This window comes from Eulemur rufifrons, chromosome 23, assembly GCF_041146395.1.
Source record: "Eulemur rufifrons isolate Redbay chromosome 23, OSU_ERuf_1, whole genome shotgun sequence".
NCBI lineage: Eukaryota > Metazoa > Chordata > Mammalia > Primates > Lemuridae > Eulemur > Eulemur rufifrons.
The window spans coordinates 10,359,692-10,379,460 of record NC_091005.1 but is presented as its reverse complement, the minus strand read 5'-3'; the positions used below and the strand labels follow the sequence as shown (position 1 = coordinate 10,379,460).

The following is a 19,769-nucleotide window of genomic DNA, read 5'->3' as shown; positions in this document are numbered from 1 at the left end:
CAGGTCCTTGAGGACATGCCTTTTCTTTATGCCTTTCCTCAAGATGCTTCTCCTGCCCTTGCCTGCCCGGCAAACTCCTACTCATCCCTCAAGAAGCCAATCAGAAGGGACCCTCCTGACAGAGGTGATTGTTCCCTGTGTGGCGCTGCTGCGTAACACTTGTGCTCAGCTGCGCTTCTTGGTTATGTCTGTCTTCCCCGCTCACCGAGAGCGTTGCTGACGCCGGAAGCCGAGTCTGCTTCCCCTCAGTGTCTCCCGTGCTCAGCACGGGGCTGGGCCAGAGAAGGACTCAGGCCCAGAACCCCCGGTCCTCTGCAAGGCCATTCCGGAGGCATTTTTATGCCCCTGACAGGACCTCTCCCTCCTCTTCCAGGCCCGGTCTGGCTGACTTCTCTGACTGTAGGCAGCAGCCACTGTTGGTGGCCGTCTGTGTCCCGGCAGCATTCCTTGTTTCCTTCATTCCTACTGGCCGGGACGCAGGGCAGGCCAGAGAGCGCCAGGGCGTTCATGCCCCCAGGGGCGGCCATTGGTCAACACCCCGCAGAGAGTGGGGTATAAACACCCCACCTCCCTCACCCGCAGCAGCTGCAGTTCTGAATGTGTTCCACACTGTCCCCCAGATGTCCCTGTGGGGTTGGGCCCCTCCCTGCCCACAGTGATACCTGCTCTTTAATGAGCCTGGTATTAACTTCCGTCTTTTCACGGGTCATTGCTCCTTGGGCTTCCTGGGGTCACCTCCCAAATACACGATTTGTACTCAAATCCTCAAGGTCTGCTTCGGGGACACCTTAGCTCAAGAGACTGGGTCAGTCACAGCCTCCGTGAGCACATGAGCAGCTCTGAGCTGACCCACAACATCCTCCTTTGATGGCCTCTGGCCCGGGAGCAGCCACCAGGCAGGACCCCTGGATGCCGAGAGCCCCAAACCCTGTGCCTGATGTCGCAGCCGCAGCCTACAAACCTTCATGGGCTTAATGATGCCCTCGTTGAGGGTGGGGTTCGTTTCGATGGTGAACGTGTCCCTGTACTCGCCCTGCACGATGCTGTACTTGGTCTTGCGGTTCTGGGGCTCGTCTGGGTCCTCCACAAACAGAGAGCCCACGGCACTGCCCACACGGATGTCTTCGGGCACGACAAATGTGTACTTGGCTGATGCAAACAGGACACCCCAAAGGGCACTGGGTTAATGAGACAGACAAGACAATTGTCCCCTAGGCTGTCCTGACATACAGGAAATGGGCATGATAAGATAATGATAGCAATATTAATGCCCCTGGGATTCTGGGTCCCAGGGCCTTTAAAGAGGTTCTGCCCTACCTGTCCATCCATCCACCCATCCCTCTATCCGTCCAACAAGTGGTTATTGAGCACCCACTGTATGCCAGGCACTTTGCTAGGGGCCCTATCGGTTGACAAGACAGACAAGTCCTGCCTTCAGGGAACTTAAGCCATGCACAGCGAGGCCACTGCAGGAGAACTGGCCTGTCCCTGAGGAGGCTGAACCACTGATTAGGCATCAGCACTGGAGGGTGGGCACAGCCACCTGACTTCCCCCTCCAGCCCCACCTGGGGCATGAGAAAAGCTCTCATCAGACATCTTTTGGGAGAAGAATCAGTTTGTAGGTGGAGTCAGGGCCCAGCCCTGGCTCCGTGGATATGGAACTTTGCCATCTCCCTGTTCACTGGCTTGGGATTTTCTAGCTGGGGCCTGAGTCTCAGGGCCTGGACTTCCCTGAGCCCATGAGGTCTGGGTGAAACTGCTCCTATGTCACAGTGGGACTCTGGGCAAGGTGGTGACACCCAGCAGGGAGTGTGATTTCCCTCTGGCCTGTGGCAGGAGGCAGGACGGTGGCCTTGGGAACGTGGTACGGGGACAGAAGCAGGGCCTCCTCTCCTGGCACCCAAAGGACTATGGTCAGGGGAGAGGTAAAGGGATTGGGGACTCCTCCCCCACAGCCCTAAGTCATTGAGTCTGGAGCTCCACCCCCAGGGCCCTGGAGGAGGGGCTCACTCTGGGTGAAGATGGGGAAGTTGTCGTTGACGTCCTGCAGAGTGACCAGCACGGTGGCCGTGCCCGAGTCCCCTCGGAGGCCCTGGGCATCTCGTGCTTCCACCACGATCTCGTACCTGGCCTGCACCTCTCGGTCCAAGTTTTTGGTGGTTGTGAAAATGAGTCCTGCAAAAAGAGTCCCGGCAGGAGTGATGTTATGGGGGAGCTTGTAGAAAATATTGACGCCTGGGCCCTAACTGGAGAGACCCTGACTTCAGAGCTGATCCCACTGTGCAGCCAGGGCTGCGAACTGTGAGTCTACAACCCACCACATCCATGGCCGGCACCGCAAAGCCAAACGGTTTGGTTCAGTATTAGTCCTAGCCACCTGGAGCATTGTGTTGAGAAAGCGCATGAGTCCACATCCAGGCTCAGAGTGGAAGAGTGCTGTGATGGATTAGTGATGTCTGCCTTGTGCACTATAGAGTAGTAGTGGTCTCCGTGCTCTGGATTTGCCATCCCTCTGAAAGACAGCGTGCCTGGCCTGACCAGCTGGGCTTCTGTCTTACTCCCAAGACTCAGTCCTTACAGTTTTTGGTTAAGTCATTGAAGTCAATTATGATGCGGCCATGCTCTGTCCCTACATTATCTAATTCAAACTTCACAGCTACCATACAAGATGAATATAAGCGTTCCATTTTTCTAAACAAGAAAACTAAGGCTCACAGAGATTAGTTGACTTGTCCAAGGTCTCCAGAGGGGCTGAGTAGCAGAGCTGGGTGAACCTGTGCCCAGAGCTGCTAACCAGTGTTCTCTGCTGCCTCTAGGTCACTGCTTGGGTAACAAGATCCTGATTTTGTTCCCAAGACTTGAGTCCATGTCTTGGGTACCTGTCTGTTTCCTCCTCTCTTGGCCAGCCATCTTACACATGAAATGGACCGCCCCTATGGGACAGTGTGGTTCCGTGGTTGATGACACCTGTTGGACTGGGCTTCCCTGTGCACCTGGAATGTCCACTTTCCCCGTCCCTCCAAGTCAGTGCCTGCCCAGGAGGGGTAGTCACACAGACCAGAATTATCGATGGCAAAATGTTCTTCCCCCTTCAGGATCTGGTACATGACAGAGGCGTGGTCTGCCAAAGTGGGGTCGTCTGCGTCCATTGCTGTCACACGGATGACTGAGGTCCCTGCGGAGAGAGGAGCTTGGGTTGCTGCCTTGCGACGGCAAGGTCCCTCCCGCCATGCCCCAGGCTGTGCTCTGTCCCCACCTCCCCCAGGTCCTCAGGAAGAAAAGGCAGCTGTGTTTTCTGAGGAGCGTGTCTGGGGACAAAGTGCTGGCAGCGGCGGGGGCCCGGCCGGGTCGACCTCGAAGGGGGCAAAGAGAACAGGTGTCTATGGTGGGGGATGGGGAAGAGAGAGGGGCGGAGGGTTTGGGTTGGGGGGAGAAACCGAGGAGAGTAATGGGCTATCTCTCCCTCTTCTACAAAGGAATAGGAAGGTGCCCCAAAGGGGTGGTGTCATGTCTTCTGTCTCCTTGACCTCCAGGGTCCCACACTTAGCGGGAAGGTCTGGACGCCCTGGACTGAGGGGTGGAGAGGGAGTCTCCTTTCCGGCGCCCTCTGGAGGCTGGGGGGAGGATTGAGGCAGTAGAGGAGTAACTTCCTCTGGGGACACACCTTGAGGCCAGGGCTCTGTACCCACCCCCATTCCTGCATGGCCCCTAGAGATGACTCCTGTCCCCTCAGTGGCGGGGCTCGGCATTCTGCATGTGCAGAGACAGCACTCTTGGTGTGCGAGTCCTGAGAGTCAGAGGCAGTGGGTGGGGTTTGTTCCAAAGAGTAATGAGATATATGTGCCTCTGATGGCCAGGGCTCCGTCCTCGATTAGGATCAGAGCTCAGTCTGTGACTCGTGTCAGAGCTTACTTAGTCTTTAGGGACCAGAGTGTCTTTCAAGTCATAAAAAGTGGCAACACGGGCATTATAACCACTGCCCTGAACTCACCGAATTCTGACACCAGGCAGTGAGGTAGCTGATGTGACAGGTGTCCCCGGGCTGAGAATTCGGGAAGGACGGGGGAGGGAGGGGGGGAGGGACAGATCGGACGCTTACCCACAGCCGACATCTCGGGCACGGATGCGTTAAACAGCCGGTGCATGAATACAGGCCAGTTGTCGTTCACATCGTGGACTTTGATGGTGAAGTTGGAAGGAGCCTCCAGGTTTCTGCCGGTGTCCTTGTCTACGATGAGGGCAACGAGGTGGTACTCGGAGACCTTCTCGCGGTCCAGCCTCTCGAAGGCATACACGTCTCCTGTTTCTGCGTTGACCTGGAAGACCTTGCCGACAGACTCTCCTTTGAGCAGGTACTTGGCGTTCCTACGATTCGCACTCGACTTGATCTAGGAAAGAAGAGGCGATGTGAGCTGACAGTGAACAGCGGTGGCTGTGCATGGGTATGTGCACGTGGGTGTGCACATGCGTGTGTGCAGGAATGTCTGTGTGCATGTGTGTGCATACGTCTGTGTGCACGTTTGGATACATGTGCGTATGTGCACATGTGTATGTGTGTGTGTGGTGCTGGCCAGGGGTCCTAAATGCGACACCGAGGTTTTTGACAAGAACCCCTGACTCATCACCAGTGAGTTGACCTCAGCCAGGTCACTGCAAACACCACACACACACATTGGTGTGAGTTGCCTAGCAGTGCCCAAGTATGCCCAGAATGGTGCCAGAACATAGCACGTGCTTAGAAAACATTTTCTGAGAGCAAGAGTATACTTGGTGTCATTGGAAGGCGAGGGCTATTTTTGCCCAGAGAAGTCACTGAGTGGTAGTCACCCCATTTGTAAAATGGAAATAATATTGCTTCTGATGTTGCATTGCTCTAAGGAGTAGAACAGCACTTTTGGAAATGATTTCCAGGAAACCTTGGCTTCTTTTGCTGTTCCGTACAAATATAGGGTCCCTGTCAGTGGTGTGCTGGGGCTGGTTTGTATCAGCTTGGCTTTGGAGAGCCAACTTGAATTTTCAGGAACTTTTGTGAGCTGATTGTTAAATACAGCCATTATTAAAAGTTAAATGACATAAACTTGCAGTGAAATATATTAAAAACAAAGGTAACAGATACTCAGAATTCATCACTTCCTAATTCTTTTACTATGTTCTTGAGGTTAGTGATGTCTTTTGTATTAATATCTGTGTGACGGAAATGTTAAATAATGACGCGTTCATGCACATTTTCTCCCAACTCAGCCTTCAGTGTTATCGTATTGACAGCTCGAAATAAGACATAGTGAGAGTATTTATACCACGGAAATTGGCAAATGCTACAAGTCAAGACCTTTTCCCTGGCAGAGCCAGTTGTCAAACATTTATCAGGACACCACAGGTCTCGGTCAATTTAGTTTTGGATAGGCACATAAAATGTTCTCTTGGAGATATACAATGTGCAATCCTGGCAGAAAAGAACTCCAATGAGTTTTATTTAACTCAGGATTTTCCACACTTATTAGACCACTGAATTATTTTTCTTTGTAACACATACTGTTAGTGTCCCAAGGAATTAGATTTGGAACATAATCTATGTAAAGCATCTTGCACAGAACAGGGCTTTCAATAAATGCTAGTTAGTATTAATAATAGATTCACTATTAAAGTTAAAGGATATTAGGTTAGAAATTGCTAAACATCCCATTTATAGAATCTTTAAAACAGAATATTAGGAGCATAAGGTAATAGTGTTTCATGCAGGTAAAATGGTACTCTCTTAGAAGGTTGGAATCCAAAGACTAGAATCCAATTCAATTAACAATATAAAGTGGTGCCTACAAGATACCAGGCCCCTGCTAGGAGCAGAGAGATAGCACAGATGCACTCTGGCTCTCAGGACCTGGGTTCGAATCTCCGAGGACTCCTAGGAAGGGCAACATTGAAAGGTCACATGGGGCAAGGGCCTTGCATGAAGGCATCTGAGGGGGACTCCTTAGAAAGGATGGACTCCTCCAGAGAACCGAGAAAGCCTGGGGTCCCACGAGAGAAGACGGAGATTCAAGAGGGGTGTGGTCACATCCCTGAGGTCCAGAAAGTGTGCCTGGGCTTTAGCGGCAGTGCAGTCATCAGAGCCCTCAGTGAGAGCAGTGACAGGGGTGGTGGGTGAGAAGCCACATGGCAGAGGGTAGAGAAAAGCCTGGAAGGTGAGCAAGGGGGACAGGGAGGGCTGGGTGGGCGGCAGTGAGCAGTGGTAAAGCATCCCAGAGCAGGGCGGGGAGGGAGGACAAGGGGCTGGGAGGTTTGGGAGGAGGTCCCAGGGGCCAGCATCCAGGATGTATGACGAACACCTGCCCAGGGGGCAAGAAGTCGTGCCCAGCTCTGTAACTTGTGGCCTGTGGGGACAGCGGGGACTCAAAGAGAAAGGACAGTCTGGGGCGCTGTGTGGGTTGCCCAGGGTTAGGATAAGATGGCAGTCTTCAAACTCGGTTCTGGGTGGGTCAGGACCCCCGGGAGCAGGGCGGGAGGTGGGGAGGAGCAAGTTAGCTTGGACCTGCTTTATTGGAATTGTGTATGTGATTTCATGTGCATAGACGTTTCTGTTTTCCTTCTCTCCAACTTTTCTTAGGTAGACTTTATTTTTTAGAACAGTTTCAGATTTATAGAAAAGTTGAGAAGCTAGTACAGGGGTCCAGGGTTTAACATCAGTGTGGTACGTTTGTTATAGTCAATGGACCAATATTAACACATTATTATTAACTAAAGACCGTGGCTTATACAGCTTTCCTTAGTTTTTACCTATTGTCCTTTTCTAGGGACAGCACATGACATTTAGTCATCACATTTCTTTAAGCTTCTCTCATAGCTGTGGCATTTTCTCGGAATTTCCTTGTTTTCCATGACGTTGACAGTTTGGAGGAGCACCTGGTGAGTGTTTTGTAGGATGTCCCCCTGGAGGCGATTGTCTGATGTTTTCCTTATGATTACACTGGGGTTGTGGGTTTCGGGGAGCCTTTCCCACCCCCTTTTCTAAGATCACTGATGACCCGTATTTGTATATTCAGAGGCCACTCCGGCTGCTGCCATTGTCCATGCAAGTCTGTAAACAAAGGCCCCAGGCTTTGACCTTGATAAACAGAGACTTCCTTTCCTCAGATTACGTTCTTGGGGGCCTGGGGGTGATCCTCGGAGCCCTGTTCTTGCCTCTGCCAGGGTGTTTCTTGTTTCTTTCCAGGGTGGGGACCACGTGGGGTTCCTCTGTCCCTGGGCCTCATGCCAGGTGCCAAGCGGACGCTGTTGGCAGGCGACGGCCGACCAGTGTTCTTCCTGCTGCCCGAGACCCGCGAGGGGGCCTCTCGAGAGCCGCCTGTCAGGTCTGCGCGCCGTGCAGGTGGCCTCCGCTTTCCGCGGGCTCCCTCTGACTCTCCCTGGAGACTCTCCCTGGGTCCGGCTGCTCCTTTAGGAGGCTGATTCATGGCACAAGTATCCCACTGGGGAGGACGTAAGTGGGTTGACGACATTTCCCTCTATGACACATTCGTGTTGGGAATCAGGACCTCGGGGTTCTCCTAGGGCTCTGTCCTGGTCTCACCGTGTGGCCCCGGGGAAGGACGTTACCCTCTGAGAGGCCATTCTTGGGGCCTAGTCAGCTGGCTGTGGGCAGCGCTCTGAGTGGAGACCCCTCAGCTGGCCCCTCTCCTTCCCTCGGTGGCTGGAGCATTTCTGGTGCCATGGCCAGACGGGGCCCTCCCATCTAAGGTCCTTTCCAGCCTGTTCCTCTGTGATCAGAGAGCACCACCGTTGGTGGGGTTCTGTGACGTATGCTGCCCCTGGAGACCAGGGAGGGCAGACTGTTTCTGAAAGGGGCCACGTGGCAAATACTTTTGGCTGTGTGGCCATATGGTTTTTGTCACCACTACTCAGCTCTGCCATTGTAGCATGAAAGCAGCCATGGACCATTTGTAAATGAATGAGAGTTGCTGCGTTCCAATAAAACTTTATTTACAAGAAGACCAGGCTGTGGGCCAGATTGGGCGAGCAGGGAGTAGTTTGCCGAACCCTGTACTAGACCACCATTGCCGTGAGGGTGGGGACCATGCCTGTCCTTGCCTGGCGCTGTTGTCCTTCCAGTGCTTCGGGCTCTCCTCTCTTTCTCCAGTACATTGACCTGTTCTTCTTTGCGCCCGATGTTTAGATTCCAAGAAGCTGACTTGGTGGAATTTTAATGCACTCTAAAGAAACTTTCTTCCTCATTGAAAACTCTCAAAAATATGTCGTCCATCTACCTTTCATTGCGTGTGAAATTCCACCACCAGGACCAGTCCTTTGGATTAGAGTGGATGGCTGTGACATGTGACAATGTGGCATGCGAGGCAATTTAGTAGTCACTCAGACGAGCTCCAAGCTCTAGGAGGATGGGCTTGGATGGTCACATTTTAAAGGAGAAGGAAGGGAGGGTCAGAGACTCAGGCAGGCTTGGGCCAGGCACCTCATTATGGGTGTTCTGAAATTTGGGGAGCTGTATGGGGTCACAGGGAGCCAGAGAGGGATAGTCTGAGAGAACGGGGTATTTGAGAAGGTTCAGATGCCTAAACGGGGGTTGACAACAGTGGCCTGGATGGTTCACTTTGTCACTAACACAATTTTGTCAAAGGTGGCTCAGGCCTTTCCTGATCTCTCAAATGGGAAAATTTCATGGCAGCCTTGGCTGGCTCTGCCCTAAGTCCTGAACCCCCAGGCCAGGCTGGCCTCCCCAGCCTGAGCATGGGGCGACCTTTCCGTCAGCAATATCTAGTCCACAGACTAAAGTCTGGGAGAAAATGAACCGTAGAGTTCACCATGAACTCACTACCAACACCACCACCACCGTCACCTCCGCGACCTCACAACCATCGTTTCCACCCCGACAACCGCCACGGCATCTATCGCCATCTCTCCCACCATCGGCACCACCCGCCATCACCGTGGCTTCCCCTGCCCTGGGCGCCGAGCCTTACCTTGCCCACGTAATGGGGCAGTGAGGTGTTTTTCTCTTCATCGATGTGCATCTGGTTCCAGATCCAGTCTCTCTTCTGGCGCCGGTGGGTGTGCAGCACGCTGGGGGTGTCCCGTTGGGCGGGGGTGGCACCTGCTGCTGCTGCCGCCGTGGCTGCCGCCAGCAGGCCCAGGCAGGCGCTCGAGGTGGCAACCAGCATCATGAGCCTCTGCATCTTCCCGGGAGGGACAGATCTGGGGACAGAGGAGAGGCACCCTCAGAGCATGGCGGTCACTGCCCAGGGCGTGAGCAGCTCCCACGGAGCACGGAGCTTCCTTCTTCTGTTCACTCCTTCATCCTTCACTCCCTGCTGACACCAGCAGAACCAGCCCCTGTTCCCACCCCTGACCAGCTCTGAGTCTGAAAGGGGGAAGACGGACCCAGAAACAGTCCCAACCTGCGAGCCTTACATACGAGCCCCCGTGCTAGGGCGGGAGCAAGTGCAGGGGATATAGGAGCCCAGAGGAGGGGCTGCAGGGAAGGCCTGGAGGAGAGGGTGGGGCTGATGCTGATGGCAGCCCCCAAAGACCCGAGCAGTGGGCGCTCAGGTTATCCTCATTGTGCAAATGGGGAAACCGAGGCACAGAGATGTCAAGTTCACATTGGAGTAAGTGGTGGGGCTGAGAGTGGAACCCGGGTGTCTGACCCCAATGGCCAACCTTTATCGAGCATTTATCATTTTCCTGACACTGTTCCAAGCACTTTATCCGTGTTATTTCATTCAATCCTCCCAACAGCCCTCAAGGTTGGTATAATTGTAACCCTCACTTTACAGATGTGCCGAGGAACTGAGAGGTTGAGTGACATTTCTGAGATCCTCCGAATTGTAAATTGCAGAGTCAGGATTTGAACCAAGGCTCCCTGGCCTAAAAGTCCAAGCTCTGTCTTACAGCCTTCCCCTGTCCCAGCCGCTGCTGTGGGTGGGATTTAAAGGCTCCTCTGAACAAACGTGCTGCCCTGGCCAGCCTGAAAGTCCCTTTGGCAGCTTTGCCTTGATGCTGCCTTCAGAAGGCTCTTAGGAAAACCCAAACGTCTTAACCCTCAGGGTCGGCCCCTCACCCCAGAGCTTACAGAGAGGGGTCAGCTTAGGAGCTGTCACAAGAGCAGGGCTTGAGAAGCTGGGTTCATAGCAATGGCTTCATAATTTGTGCAGTCTCAGTGCAAAATGTAAATGTGGGTCTTTTTTTTAAAAGTTAAGACTTTTGAGGAGATAGAAGAGCATTAAACCAAACATGGGGCCCTTTTATGTGCAGGCCCTGTACGATTGCACAGGTTGCGCATTCTCAAAGGCATCCCTGTGGGCGAGGGACGTGGGTCACCCAGAGATCAAGGCCTGGCTTCATTCTGAATTCCAGGAACAGGAGTTTTCCCCACTGCCCCACGGTGGGTTCAGGCTGTGACCTTGGCCACTGTTATGCCCTCTCAGCCCTGACTCCATCTGTCCACCCATGCTGGGTCCCTGTGTCACTGACCTGCAGCTCTGGGGATGGTGGAGGAGAAGAGCGAGTGGGTGGGAGTGGCGGTCAGTCAAGCCTGGAAAGAGACAAGGACCCACGGGCTGCTGGATGGAGTGGCCTCCTCCCTCGGCTGTCCCCTGCCCTGGCCGGAGGGATAGGCTGGGCTCTGTACATCACAGGGGGGTTGTAAACTCTAGTAACATTTCCTCTGAGCCACTGGCGCCAGGCTGGCCTCACTGAGGGCCGAGGGTGTGTGCGTGAGGCCAGCTGTGTCTGGCCTGCTGACCTTAGCATTCAGGGCCTCTGCCTCTGGCCCAGGAGGAAGTAGACCCCCAGGGTGGGGGTGTGCCCCAGAATGCAGGTGCCATGTACCTGGGGGAAGGCCCTGCCGCCTCCGGGCCTCAGTTTCCTCCATAAATGAGGGGTCAAGCTGGAAGAGATCCGGTGCCCTTCCTTTCTTGGAGGATGTTGCAGGCAGGAGGAAGGCGGCGGACAAAGGCTTGGAGGAGGGCAGGGGGGAGGCTGGGAGTCCTGGGAGTCCTGGCCAGGAAGCTGGTCCTGACTCGGGGGAGGCGGTATACGTGACCCCTGCCCCAAGGCCCGGGCCCTACGGGCCACTTCCTTCTTTGCCCAGAAAGGAACTGCAAGTCTTGGTTCTTTCTTCCTCCCTCAAGTGAGAAGTGACTCAAGGATGATAAAGTAAAACAAATCGAAGTGAAACCAGAAGCCGAGAGAGGGAGAGTTCTCCGGCCTCTGCGCAGGGTGGGCTGAGAGCCCAAGCACGGAGCTGGTAGGTTTTGAGTGCCTGCTGTATGCGGGGCTCTATGCTAGGCACTGGGGTACAGCAAGGGGTGAGACAGACAGGACCTGCCCTCGGGACACGCACACTGCAGTGGGAACAACAGGGAAATGAGTAAAGGAGGAAAAGCATCAGCTAATGATCCCAGAGCTGCTCAGGGACCTGTACTGGGGGGATGTGACACAGGGCGAGGGAGCGGCTGAGACTGTGATGAAACCAACACATGTGAATCCCCCAGGACACGTTGGTTCTACCCCACTGATGGTCTAGTTGCCATTCTTGTCCCTTAACACTCCATCGTTTGGTTGTGGGGTTCGCAAGTTATTCTGTTCGCCCTCCCCACCCTGCCAGACCTTCTCCCCCGCCCCCGCCCTCTGCTCTGCATCAGGGGGCTGCCCCCGGCCCCCTGGCCCCGGCTCTGGCTGTCTTTGGCCCCAGCAGGTGCGCGGAGGGAGGAGGGAGAGAAGCGAGGTCTGTCTTTCCTGCTGCTGTCTGCTCCTGCTGGGCTCGTGTTTCTTGCTGTGGTTACATCTTTCCAAGCTGACACCCCTCTGTAGTTCTGTCCCTCCCTAGGTCTGGGAACGCCCTCCTCTTTGTCCTTTTGGCGGTGGGGCAGTAACAGCTTCCTAGCATCCATTTGTTTCTTTAACCAAGCTCATCTCTCCGTAAGCAGTCCCTTCATAAAGTCTCTTCATTTGGACCCCGCAGGGCAAACTCTGTCCCCTGCCGGGGACTCGTTCTGATGCAGTGGACAGGAACAGTGGTTTCTGGTTGGGGACCTAGAGCTGACAGCAGCCATCAGCTGAACGACGAAATACAGTCACGTGCCACATAACAACGTTTTGGTCTGTGATGGTCCCACAAGATTATGATGGGGCTGAAAAATTCCTGTCACCTAAGGATGCCGCCGCCGCCGTCCTGACCTCGTAGCGAAATGCGTTACTCTCCTGTTTGCGGTGACGCTCGTGTAAACTAACCTACTTTATGAACTTTATAAAGTAGAAAAGTTACAGTAAGCTAAAGTTAATTTAATTTTAAAGAAAGAAAAATATTTTAAAATAAATGCAGTGTAGCGTAAGCGCAGGAGTGGCGGGCTGTGCCGTGTAGACTGGGTGTGTGGCAGGCTGGGCCGTCCGGGTGGGTTTGTGTAAGTACACGCTACGGCGCCTGCACGGCAACGTTGCATTTCTCAGCCTGCGCCCTGCGATGCGTGACTGGAACTACACTGGCCTTCAGCGAGGCAGAGTCCACCAGTCACAGGCTGACCACGTGGCTCAGAGGGACACTGACCCCTCGGTGGGCTTTGGCTGGCCCTACATGCAGAGTGTCCCCGGGATTCTGTTCTGTGTCCAGCGGGAGGCCCTGCCGCGAGCCCTGGAGAGAAACCCCTTGGCACACATGGGTCACCGTCAAGCTCCTGTCCTCTGATGGACTGGTGCTGCCTCTCGTAGTCACCCCTCGTCACCAGTGTGTCATTTGCTAGGGTGGGGGGAGGTCTGCGCGCTCAGCTCCCATCAGTCAGCTGTTAGTGAGGAGGCAGGACCTGGGAGGTGGGGGTCGCATAATCCGGTCTCCACGCCCATGCCGGAGCCCTGAGCATTCTCCCAAGACAGCTCTCTGTTCCCTGGGGTGGTGGAGGGGGGCCGACATCCCTGAGCACCCCTCCGAGGCCTGCGTTATTTCATTTAAACCTTGCAACAACCCTGCAAGGTAATACAACCTTGCAGGTGAGGATGCTCAGAGAGGTGGAGTGAGTCCTTCCAAGTCACACAGCAACAAGAGCCGGGGCTTGACTTTAGGCTGCCTTTCACCCAAAATGGTGCTTTTTGCATCATGTCACCTTCTCTCTACCTCGGTGGTGACATTCACATGTAATAGTAATAATAATAAACTATTCTCCGTGCTTGCCTTTCATAGCTGCCACCTCATTTAATTTTTATACTATCCCCAGGATGTAGGAATTATCATTGCCATTTCACAGATGAGGAAACTGAGGCTCCGAGACAAACAACTCATATATGGTGGATCTGGAACTCTCACCTAGATCTATTTTTTTCTAAATCTTGGGCTCCTTCTACACTTGATCTCAGAGGGCCTGGTGGGACCTTTCCATTTGAAAAGCCATGTTCATTTGTGCCTTTTGTGTTAGGAATTTGGCCACCAAAATGGGGGCCGAGGGGAGGGGTTTTGTCAGACAATTGTTCCTCCTCCTCCTGCGGATGGAGAGGAAGTCGGGTGGGCATGTTTGCTACGGCCACAGCTGGAAACAGAATTTCCCTTGCCCGCAGCGTCTGGAGCTGTGATCAGAGCCCCGTGTTATCGGAGGGACTCAGGCTGTTGCTGGGTGGCTTTGGGGCACCACAGACGTTCAGATTTTGGAAGTGATTCCCGTGTTTGGAAATTCCCAGCTGAGCAGCCCAGGAACTTGCTGGACCATGGTAATGATCGGGGAGGGGACACTCTGGATGCTCAGGTGTGGGTGCTGGGTATGCAGAGGCCAGCTGCCTGCCTGTGTCCCTGTCATCCAGGATGCTTGACGATGCCCCTGTCCCTGTTAGAGGCTTTAGGGGCAGTTCCAAACGGATGAGGGTGGCTCCTTTGTGTCCTCAGTCAGTCTGAAAAGGTCTGGAGGACCCAAAATTGGAGGACAGAATGGCCCAAAGCCCCTGGCGAGCAGGCGTGGAGCCCAGGATAAGGAGCAGGGCAGCCGCAGAGAACCGGGGGCACAGCTGGGCCCATCCAGGCCCAGAGGGGAGGTCGGGAGCTCAGAGCCTCCTGGGTCCGGGTCTGAGTGGATGAGGCCACTGGGGTCAGAGCCCAGACACCGGGGCCAGGCATGTGGACTGAGCCAGCTGGGCAGCCTGAGAAGAGGGCAGGGGGCCTGTGGCTTTTTCTGATCCTTTCTAGTCACCTGTCTGTGTCCCCAGGTGCCTGGTGAGCCTGCAAGTGACAGTGACTCTCTGGGAAAACTCCCCACCCCCACCAGGCTCGGTCACGTCCTCTCTCCTTGCCTGGTCTCGGTCACGTGAGCAGGCACTCCTCGGCAGCCCTCTCAAGAGCCTTGGGTCACGCAGTCATTCAACAAAGATTTACTGAGCATCTACTATGTGCAAGGCAATGAACGCCATATGGGAGCAGACACTGGCTCCAGCTACGTGGGAGAGATGGACACTAACCATGCGATGAAAAATGCACCATTTTAAATTGTGACATGCGCCTTGATGGAGGAATGTAGGAGAGGGCACGGGGGGTGGGGGGGTGAGGGGGGTGGGCCCTGATGGTGCTAAGGGCCGCAGTCCCAGCAGCGAGTCCTGCCTTTCTCACTGACCCAGTGCGGGACATCAGGCAAAGCGCCCTTTGGTCCCTTTCCCTTTGTGGGCACCCAGGTGTCTCTGGTCTCTGGGGTTTGACCTAGAAGGGCCTGTGAGGTCGGCTGAGCTCTATGTTCTCTAAATTACAGTGTCCAAAGGAGGGACTGGGGCACATTGGAAGTGAGGGCGGGGAGGGGCTGGAGCTGCTTCTCTAGGACTCCCTGGGACCCCTGCTTCGTAGCTAAATAGACTGTAGCAAGTCTGGGCCCTGCTGGGAGCCCCTCAGTGGGGCAGCCCTGCAAATGCTCCTGGGTGGCCCTGACCCTGACCACCAGACCCTGCCCTCCACTTGCCCAGAGCCCTCCTCAAACCTTGGATTCCAAGGCCAAGTCTGGGCTTTGGGGGGTGAGTTATTGAACAGGAGGGCCCTGCGGGTGGGGTAGAGGGAGGCTCCTGGTCGGGGATACACTCGCGGCATCCCCAGGCCACACGGACCCCAACACAGTCAGATGTACCTTCGCAAGTACACACCCCGTCCACAGGCCCCTGCCCACGCCAATCCCACAGGGCTCCTCCGAGCAGGGCCGGCCACTCTGCTCCCCGGCTCCCCCGCCTTCAGCTAGGACGAGATCTGGCAGCTGAGCTGCCTCAGAGTGTGGTCGGCACGCTCAGTCCCAGCCCAGCCTCCCGCAGGCCCTGGACTCCAGCCCAGAGGCCTCGGGTCAGGGATGAGGGCAGGGCGGTGGGAGGAGGTGGCCCAGAACACGCAGGAGGTGTGTCTGCAGAGGGGAGCGCAGGGGCTCAGCTCCATGTGTGGCCCTGGGCAGCGCTCCCTCCCCCTCATCTTGCATCTCAGGCTAGAACAAGGCAGGGGGACCCAAAGATCCCCAGATTCCTCCAGGGACTCCCAAATCGGGCCTTTGCAGCCACAGACACTGGTGGGATATAGAGTGAGGCCCTGGGGGCCTTGGGGATGGGGTTTGGCCAGGCAGCCATGAGTCGGTTCCTTGGTGTTTCTCCCGGTTTGTGGCCCAGTTCGGCCCTGGGGCCTGCTCCTGTGGGTCCCATACCTGCTGCCCACCCCTCGGGGTTCTGCCAACAGCCTCTCTCATCTGGATTCTCCTCGCAGCTGCTGCCCACCCTCCTTGGCTCCCCACTCCCTCCCGAGCAGCCTTCAGGGCCCAGCACGGTGCACCCTTGCCCACTCCACCACCTCTCCTCCCCTCCACCTTCTTGCCCTTCTAGTTGTGAGGGGAACTAGAAGTTTCTGAAATGCACAATGCTCTTCCTCTTACCAGCAGGCTTTTTGCACAGGCTGTTCTCTCTGCTTGGAATGCCTTTCCTTGCTGTGCTCTCTGAGTGAACACTTTACTTCTTTTCAAGCCCCAGGCCATCTCCTCCACAAGGTCTCCCGATGCTACCAGCCCCCAGCGCAGCCTCTGCCTCCCTCCCTGAGTGTCTCTGCCCAGGCAGGTTCTGAGCCTGAGTCTCCGCTCCTCCCAGCGTCCAGGTGCCTGAATTCACGGCCCCAGACCTGGGAGTGTGTCAGCCTGGCCCTGTCTTCAGTTCTGATCTTGCCACTTGTTCCCTCCCCACTCGCAGATTAGATTAAAATCTCACCTGTACATTTGCAGAGAACACCTAGGGCGGCCAATCATTGGTATAACCCAAAGCAGCTGCTCCCCATCCCCAACTAGCTCCTCAGGTGGCCTATCGTACTGTCAGACATGCCATCTTTAGGATTTTGATCCCTTGGGGACAAGACCATCCTCCTCAAGAGTCCCCAGTGAATGCACACGTACCCCTAAGCAGAGGACCTCTTAAAGCAGGGCTGGCAAATCAGAACTCATGGGCTGCCACTCGTCCCTTCCCTCACCCATGGCAGACATCACTAATCAATCACAGTGTTCATTCCCACTGAACCTGAACTCAGCCCTTGAATCCGCAACACAGTCTTTGAGGTAGAGGATACCAGTTGACCAGACCAAGTTTTTGATGCAAAACAAATCTGTGCTGGGTCCCCTGGGCTGCAGCTCATCCAGTCTTCTGATGGGACAGCGCCAGGCTTCAAGGAGGGAACACTCATCCTAGGGAGCCTCTCCCAGCCTCCTCTGGGCTTCCTGACTTTGACTGGGACTGGGGGGCAGTGGGAGCAGCGGCAGGGGACCCATGCACCTGCCTGTTTGAACCTGCCCAGCTGCCCAGGAGCGCTGTGACCTTGGGCCTGTCCCTTGCTCTCTGAACCTCAGCTTCCTCCTCTGTAATGGAGGCGACAACAGCCGTCTCTCTGCACTGGAGGATTAAGTGAGATCATGGGGACGCCGCTGGCACACAGTAGGTGCTCAGTGAGTGGGTGGGTGTCTTGACTCCCATCTACCCACCCCCTCCAGCCTGGCAGCTGTGGCTTCAGCTGGCCGACTCACACCTGACCTCACTTCCCGGCGGGCCCGGGCCCACCTCCCCTCCCCATGTTCTCTCCAGAAGGAAATCTCATTCACCGCCTGCCCGGCCCTGCCCCGCAGGTCCCGCTCCCTCCTCCTTCCAGTGTCTGTATCCGCCAGAATCTGACCGTTGAGCTGTGGCCCGAGGCAGACAACCTGGAGGTCCCTGAACGAGCTTAGGGACCATCCCCAGCCCTGGAGAGACAAGTAGACTGAGGCCTCCAGAGATCTGGGCTCCTGCTGTCTCTCCAGGAAGCCATCTGTAATTATCCACCTGAACCAGCTTGAACCTGGACCAGGACGGGCTTTTCAGTAGCTCCTCAGCCAGAAGTCAAGCTCCTGAGTGCAGGACCTGTCTTCTAGAACACTCCCTCCCCAGGATCACTGGGCTCCTGGCTTCTGCGGCCTGGGCTGCCGGACTTCTCCCCTCTCTGAGCGTCCCTGTGGAATGAGGCACGGGCTGCGGGGTCAGAAGCGGATGACCTCACTCACATCCTGCTTCCACCTTGGACTAGCTGTGTGACCTTGGGCTGGCCGCTCAGCCCCTCTCAGCCTTGGTGGCTGCATCTGTCAAAAGGGAATTCTCGTAGTAATGTCAGGATGGCCGAGAGGGTGCAGAGAGGTGACGGAGGTTACAGGATTGGGTCCGTGCGGGCAAAGGGTCCAAGGTTTTTCCTGGGATGGTGGCCACTGTGTCCACTGCGTGTCCCTGAGGCCGCAGTGGAGCTGTGAGTCATCCAACTTTGGGAGAAAATAAGTGGCCCCTCTGGCTTCCTGCCCCCATGTCCGGCTCTTGTTCAGCAGCACAATAGTCCAGGCTGAGACTGCAGGGCGGGCAGCTTAACCCCTTCAAGGCCAGTAGACACCCCCCCCCGCCCCCCTGCCCCTCACCACAATACGCTGGAAGTGGCAGGGCTGCCTGGGGGGCTCAGCAGCTCCTTATGAGGTCACCTCCCCCTTGGAGGTCACCTGCTACCCTCTACTTGAGTCCCACAGCTCCCCACCACCTGAGGGCCATCCGGGTCCTGGCTCTGGTGGCCTGCGGCGTCACTCTCTGCTCTGAAGAGCCCTCCAGCCACACCAGCCTGGTCTGGGCACGGAGTAGGTGCCCACAGGTGCCCACCAAAGAAGAGCAGAGTCCTCTCCCTTGCACCCCTCCCACGCCACTCCTGGGCACCTGACCCCGTGACTCGGGGTCAAAACCTTCATGACATTCATAGCCACGGTCAGGTCTGGGGTAGCAGGTTAATTCAGCCACCATTCCTTAAAGACCCCCTGCTACGAGCCCGTCCCAGAACCAGGGGTGCACATCACCTCACTTAATTGACTGAGGAAGAGACTGTTTCCCACATTTTACAGACAGGAGACCTGAGACCTCTACAACGTGTGGAAAGAGCCTGGGCTTCGCAGGTGAGATCCTGGTTCGAATCCCCACGCCGCCTCTTCCTTCTCCTCCTCTGAGATAGGAAGAAAGAATATATCTACTCTTTGGGGCTGCTGATAGTAAAATAATGAGCCCATATCATCTGTAGTTCCTACAGTGAACTGCAGAAAGGATCAGCCCCCATTGTTCAGACAGACAAACTGAGGTTGGAGAGTCTGGATAACTTCCCGCGGTCACAACACAGCAAATGGGAGGGCGAAGGTCTGCACCCAGGTCTCCAAGCCAGGCTCTCACCCAGACTTCCTGCCTTCAGGGCCTTCTGGGGGGCTTCCCTGGGCAATGGGAGCCTTGGGGCCTTTGGGTTTCGAGGAGAGAAAGGGTGGGTCGTTTTCCCAACTATAGCGCCCTCAGCACACAGCCACCACTGTGGCGTTTGGGGCAGGGAAGGGGAGGGATTTCATAGGCCCGGCCGCTAGTGCCCAGAGCCAAGCCTCCGCTTGTCTGTCCTGAAAATGGGGACACTGGCTGGCGGAGAGGGGCTGAGGCTCAGAGCTCCCAACACAGAGCCTCGTGGGGGTTGAGAGTAGGGGTGAGGGGGTGATGTCAGGCCTTGGTACGTCCTCTCCCACAGGGGAAACCAAGGCCTGGGTGCCAGGCCTCTGCCCTGGCACACTGGACAACCGGGGCAGAATCCTGCCGTCCGGCCAGCGGGCCCTGGGGTCACACTGAGTTGGAGAGTCCACCTGCGGGACAGCCGAGCCCTCACCGCTTCCCTCGGCCCTGGGAGGCCCGTTTGTGCCCCTGGCGCCACCGCGGGGCACACCTTCCCTGGCCCTGCTCTCCCCGGGGAGCCCACGGCGTCCGTTCTACAGACGGGGAAGTCAAGGACCCTCCCGTGTGGGGCCCCCACTCACTGCGCCCGTGGGCCGAGGGGCGTCTCCGTTCTGTCCGTCCGTCTGTCCGTCCGTCCGGGCTGAGTGTGGCGTGGACTCTGCGGAGCGGCCGACCCGCCTCTCGAGGGGAGCCACACCCCGACGGCGAGGGAGGCCTGGCCGCCGCCCCTTCAGGTTTTCCAGCTGGCCCTGGCCCACTTCCCCCCGGGATGGTTTCCTGTTATTGTTCCTTTGTGAGGGCCGGGCTGGCTGCAGATAGGCAGGCCCCGCGGTGGGCGGCACCTCGGCCCGGGCAGGCTGTCCCCATGGAGGCCTAGCCCTGACCCCGGCCTGGGACCGCAACTCAGACCCTAGCTCCAGGCCTCGGCTCTGGGGCCCTGAGCTCAGCACCTGCCAAGGGCCTGCTGTGGGACCCCAGGCCCCCAGTGTCACATCTAACCCTCCTTGGAAGCCTGAAGGCAGGTGTCCTCACC

The 19,769-nt window shown here is 56.1% G+C and overlaps 1 protein-coding gene across 1 annotated transcript in view; it reads right to left on the bottom strand.

Moving 5' to 3' along the window:
* CDH5 (cadherin 5) overlaps positions 1-19,359 on the bottom strand; it is a 29,918-nt gene extending 10,559 nt beyond the window's left edge. The window contains exons 1-6 of the mRNA XM_069497803.1: positions 19,318-19,359; positions 8,974-9,205; positions 4,101-4,389; positions 3,060-3,176; positions 2,012-2,176; positions 962-1,149 (exon numbers count right to left, since the gene is read on the bottom strand). Coding sequence (XP_069353904.1) covers positions 962-1,149; positions 2,012-2,176; positions 3,060-3,176; positions 4,101-4,389; positions 8,974-9,186 — 972 coding nt within the window. The 5' untranslated portion in view covers positions 9,187-9,205; positions 19,318-19,359. The remainder of the gene's footprint in view (positions 1-961; positions 1,150-2,011; positions 2,177-3,059; positions 3,177-4,100; positions 4,390-8,973; positions 9,206-19,317) is intronic.
* Positions 19,360-19,769: the final 410 nt, after the last annotated feature.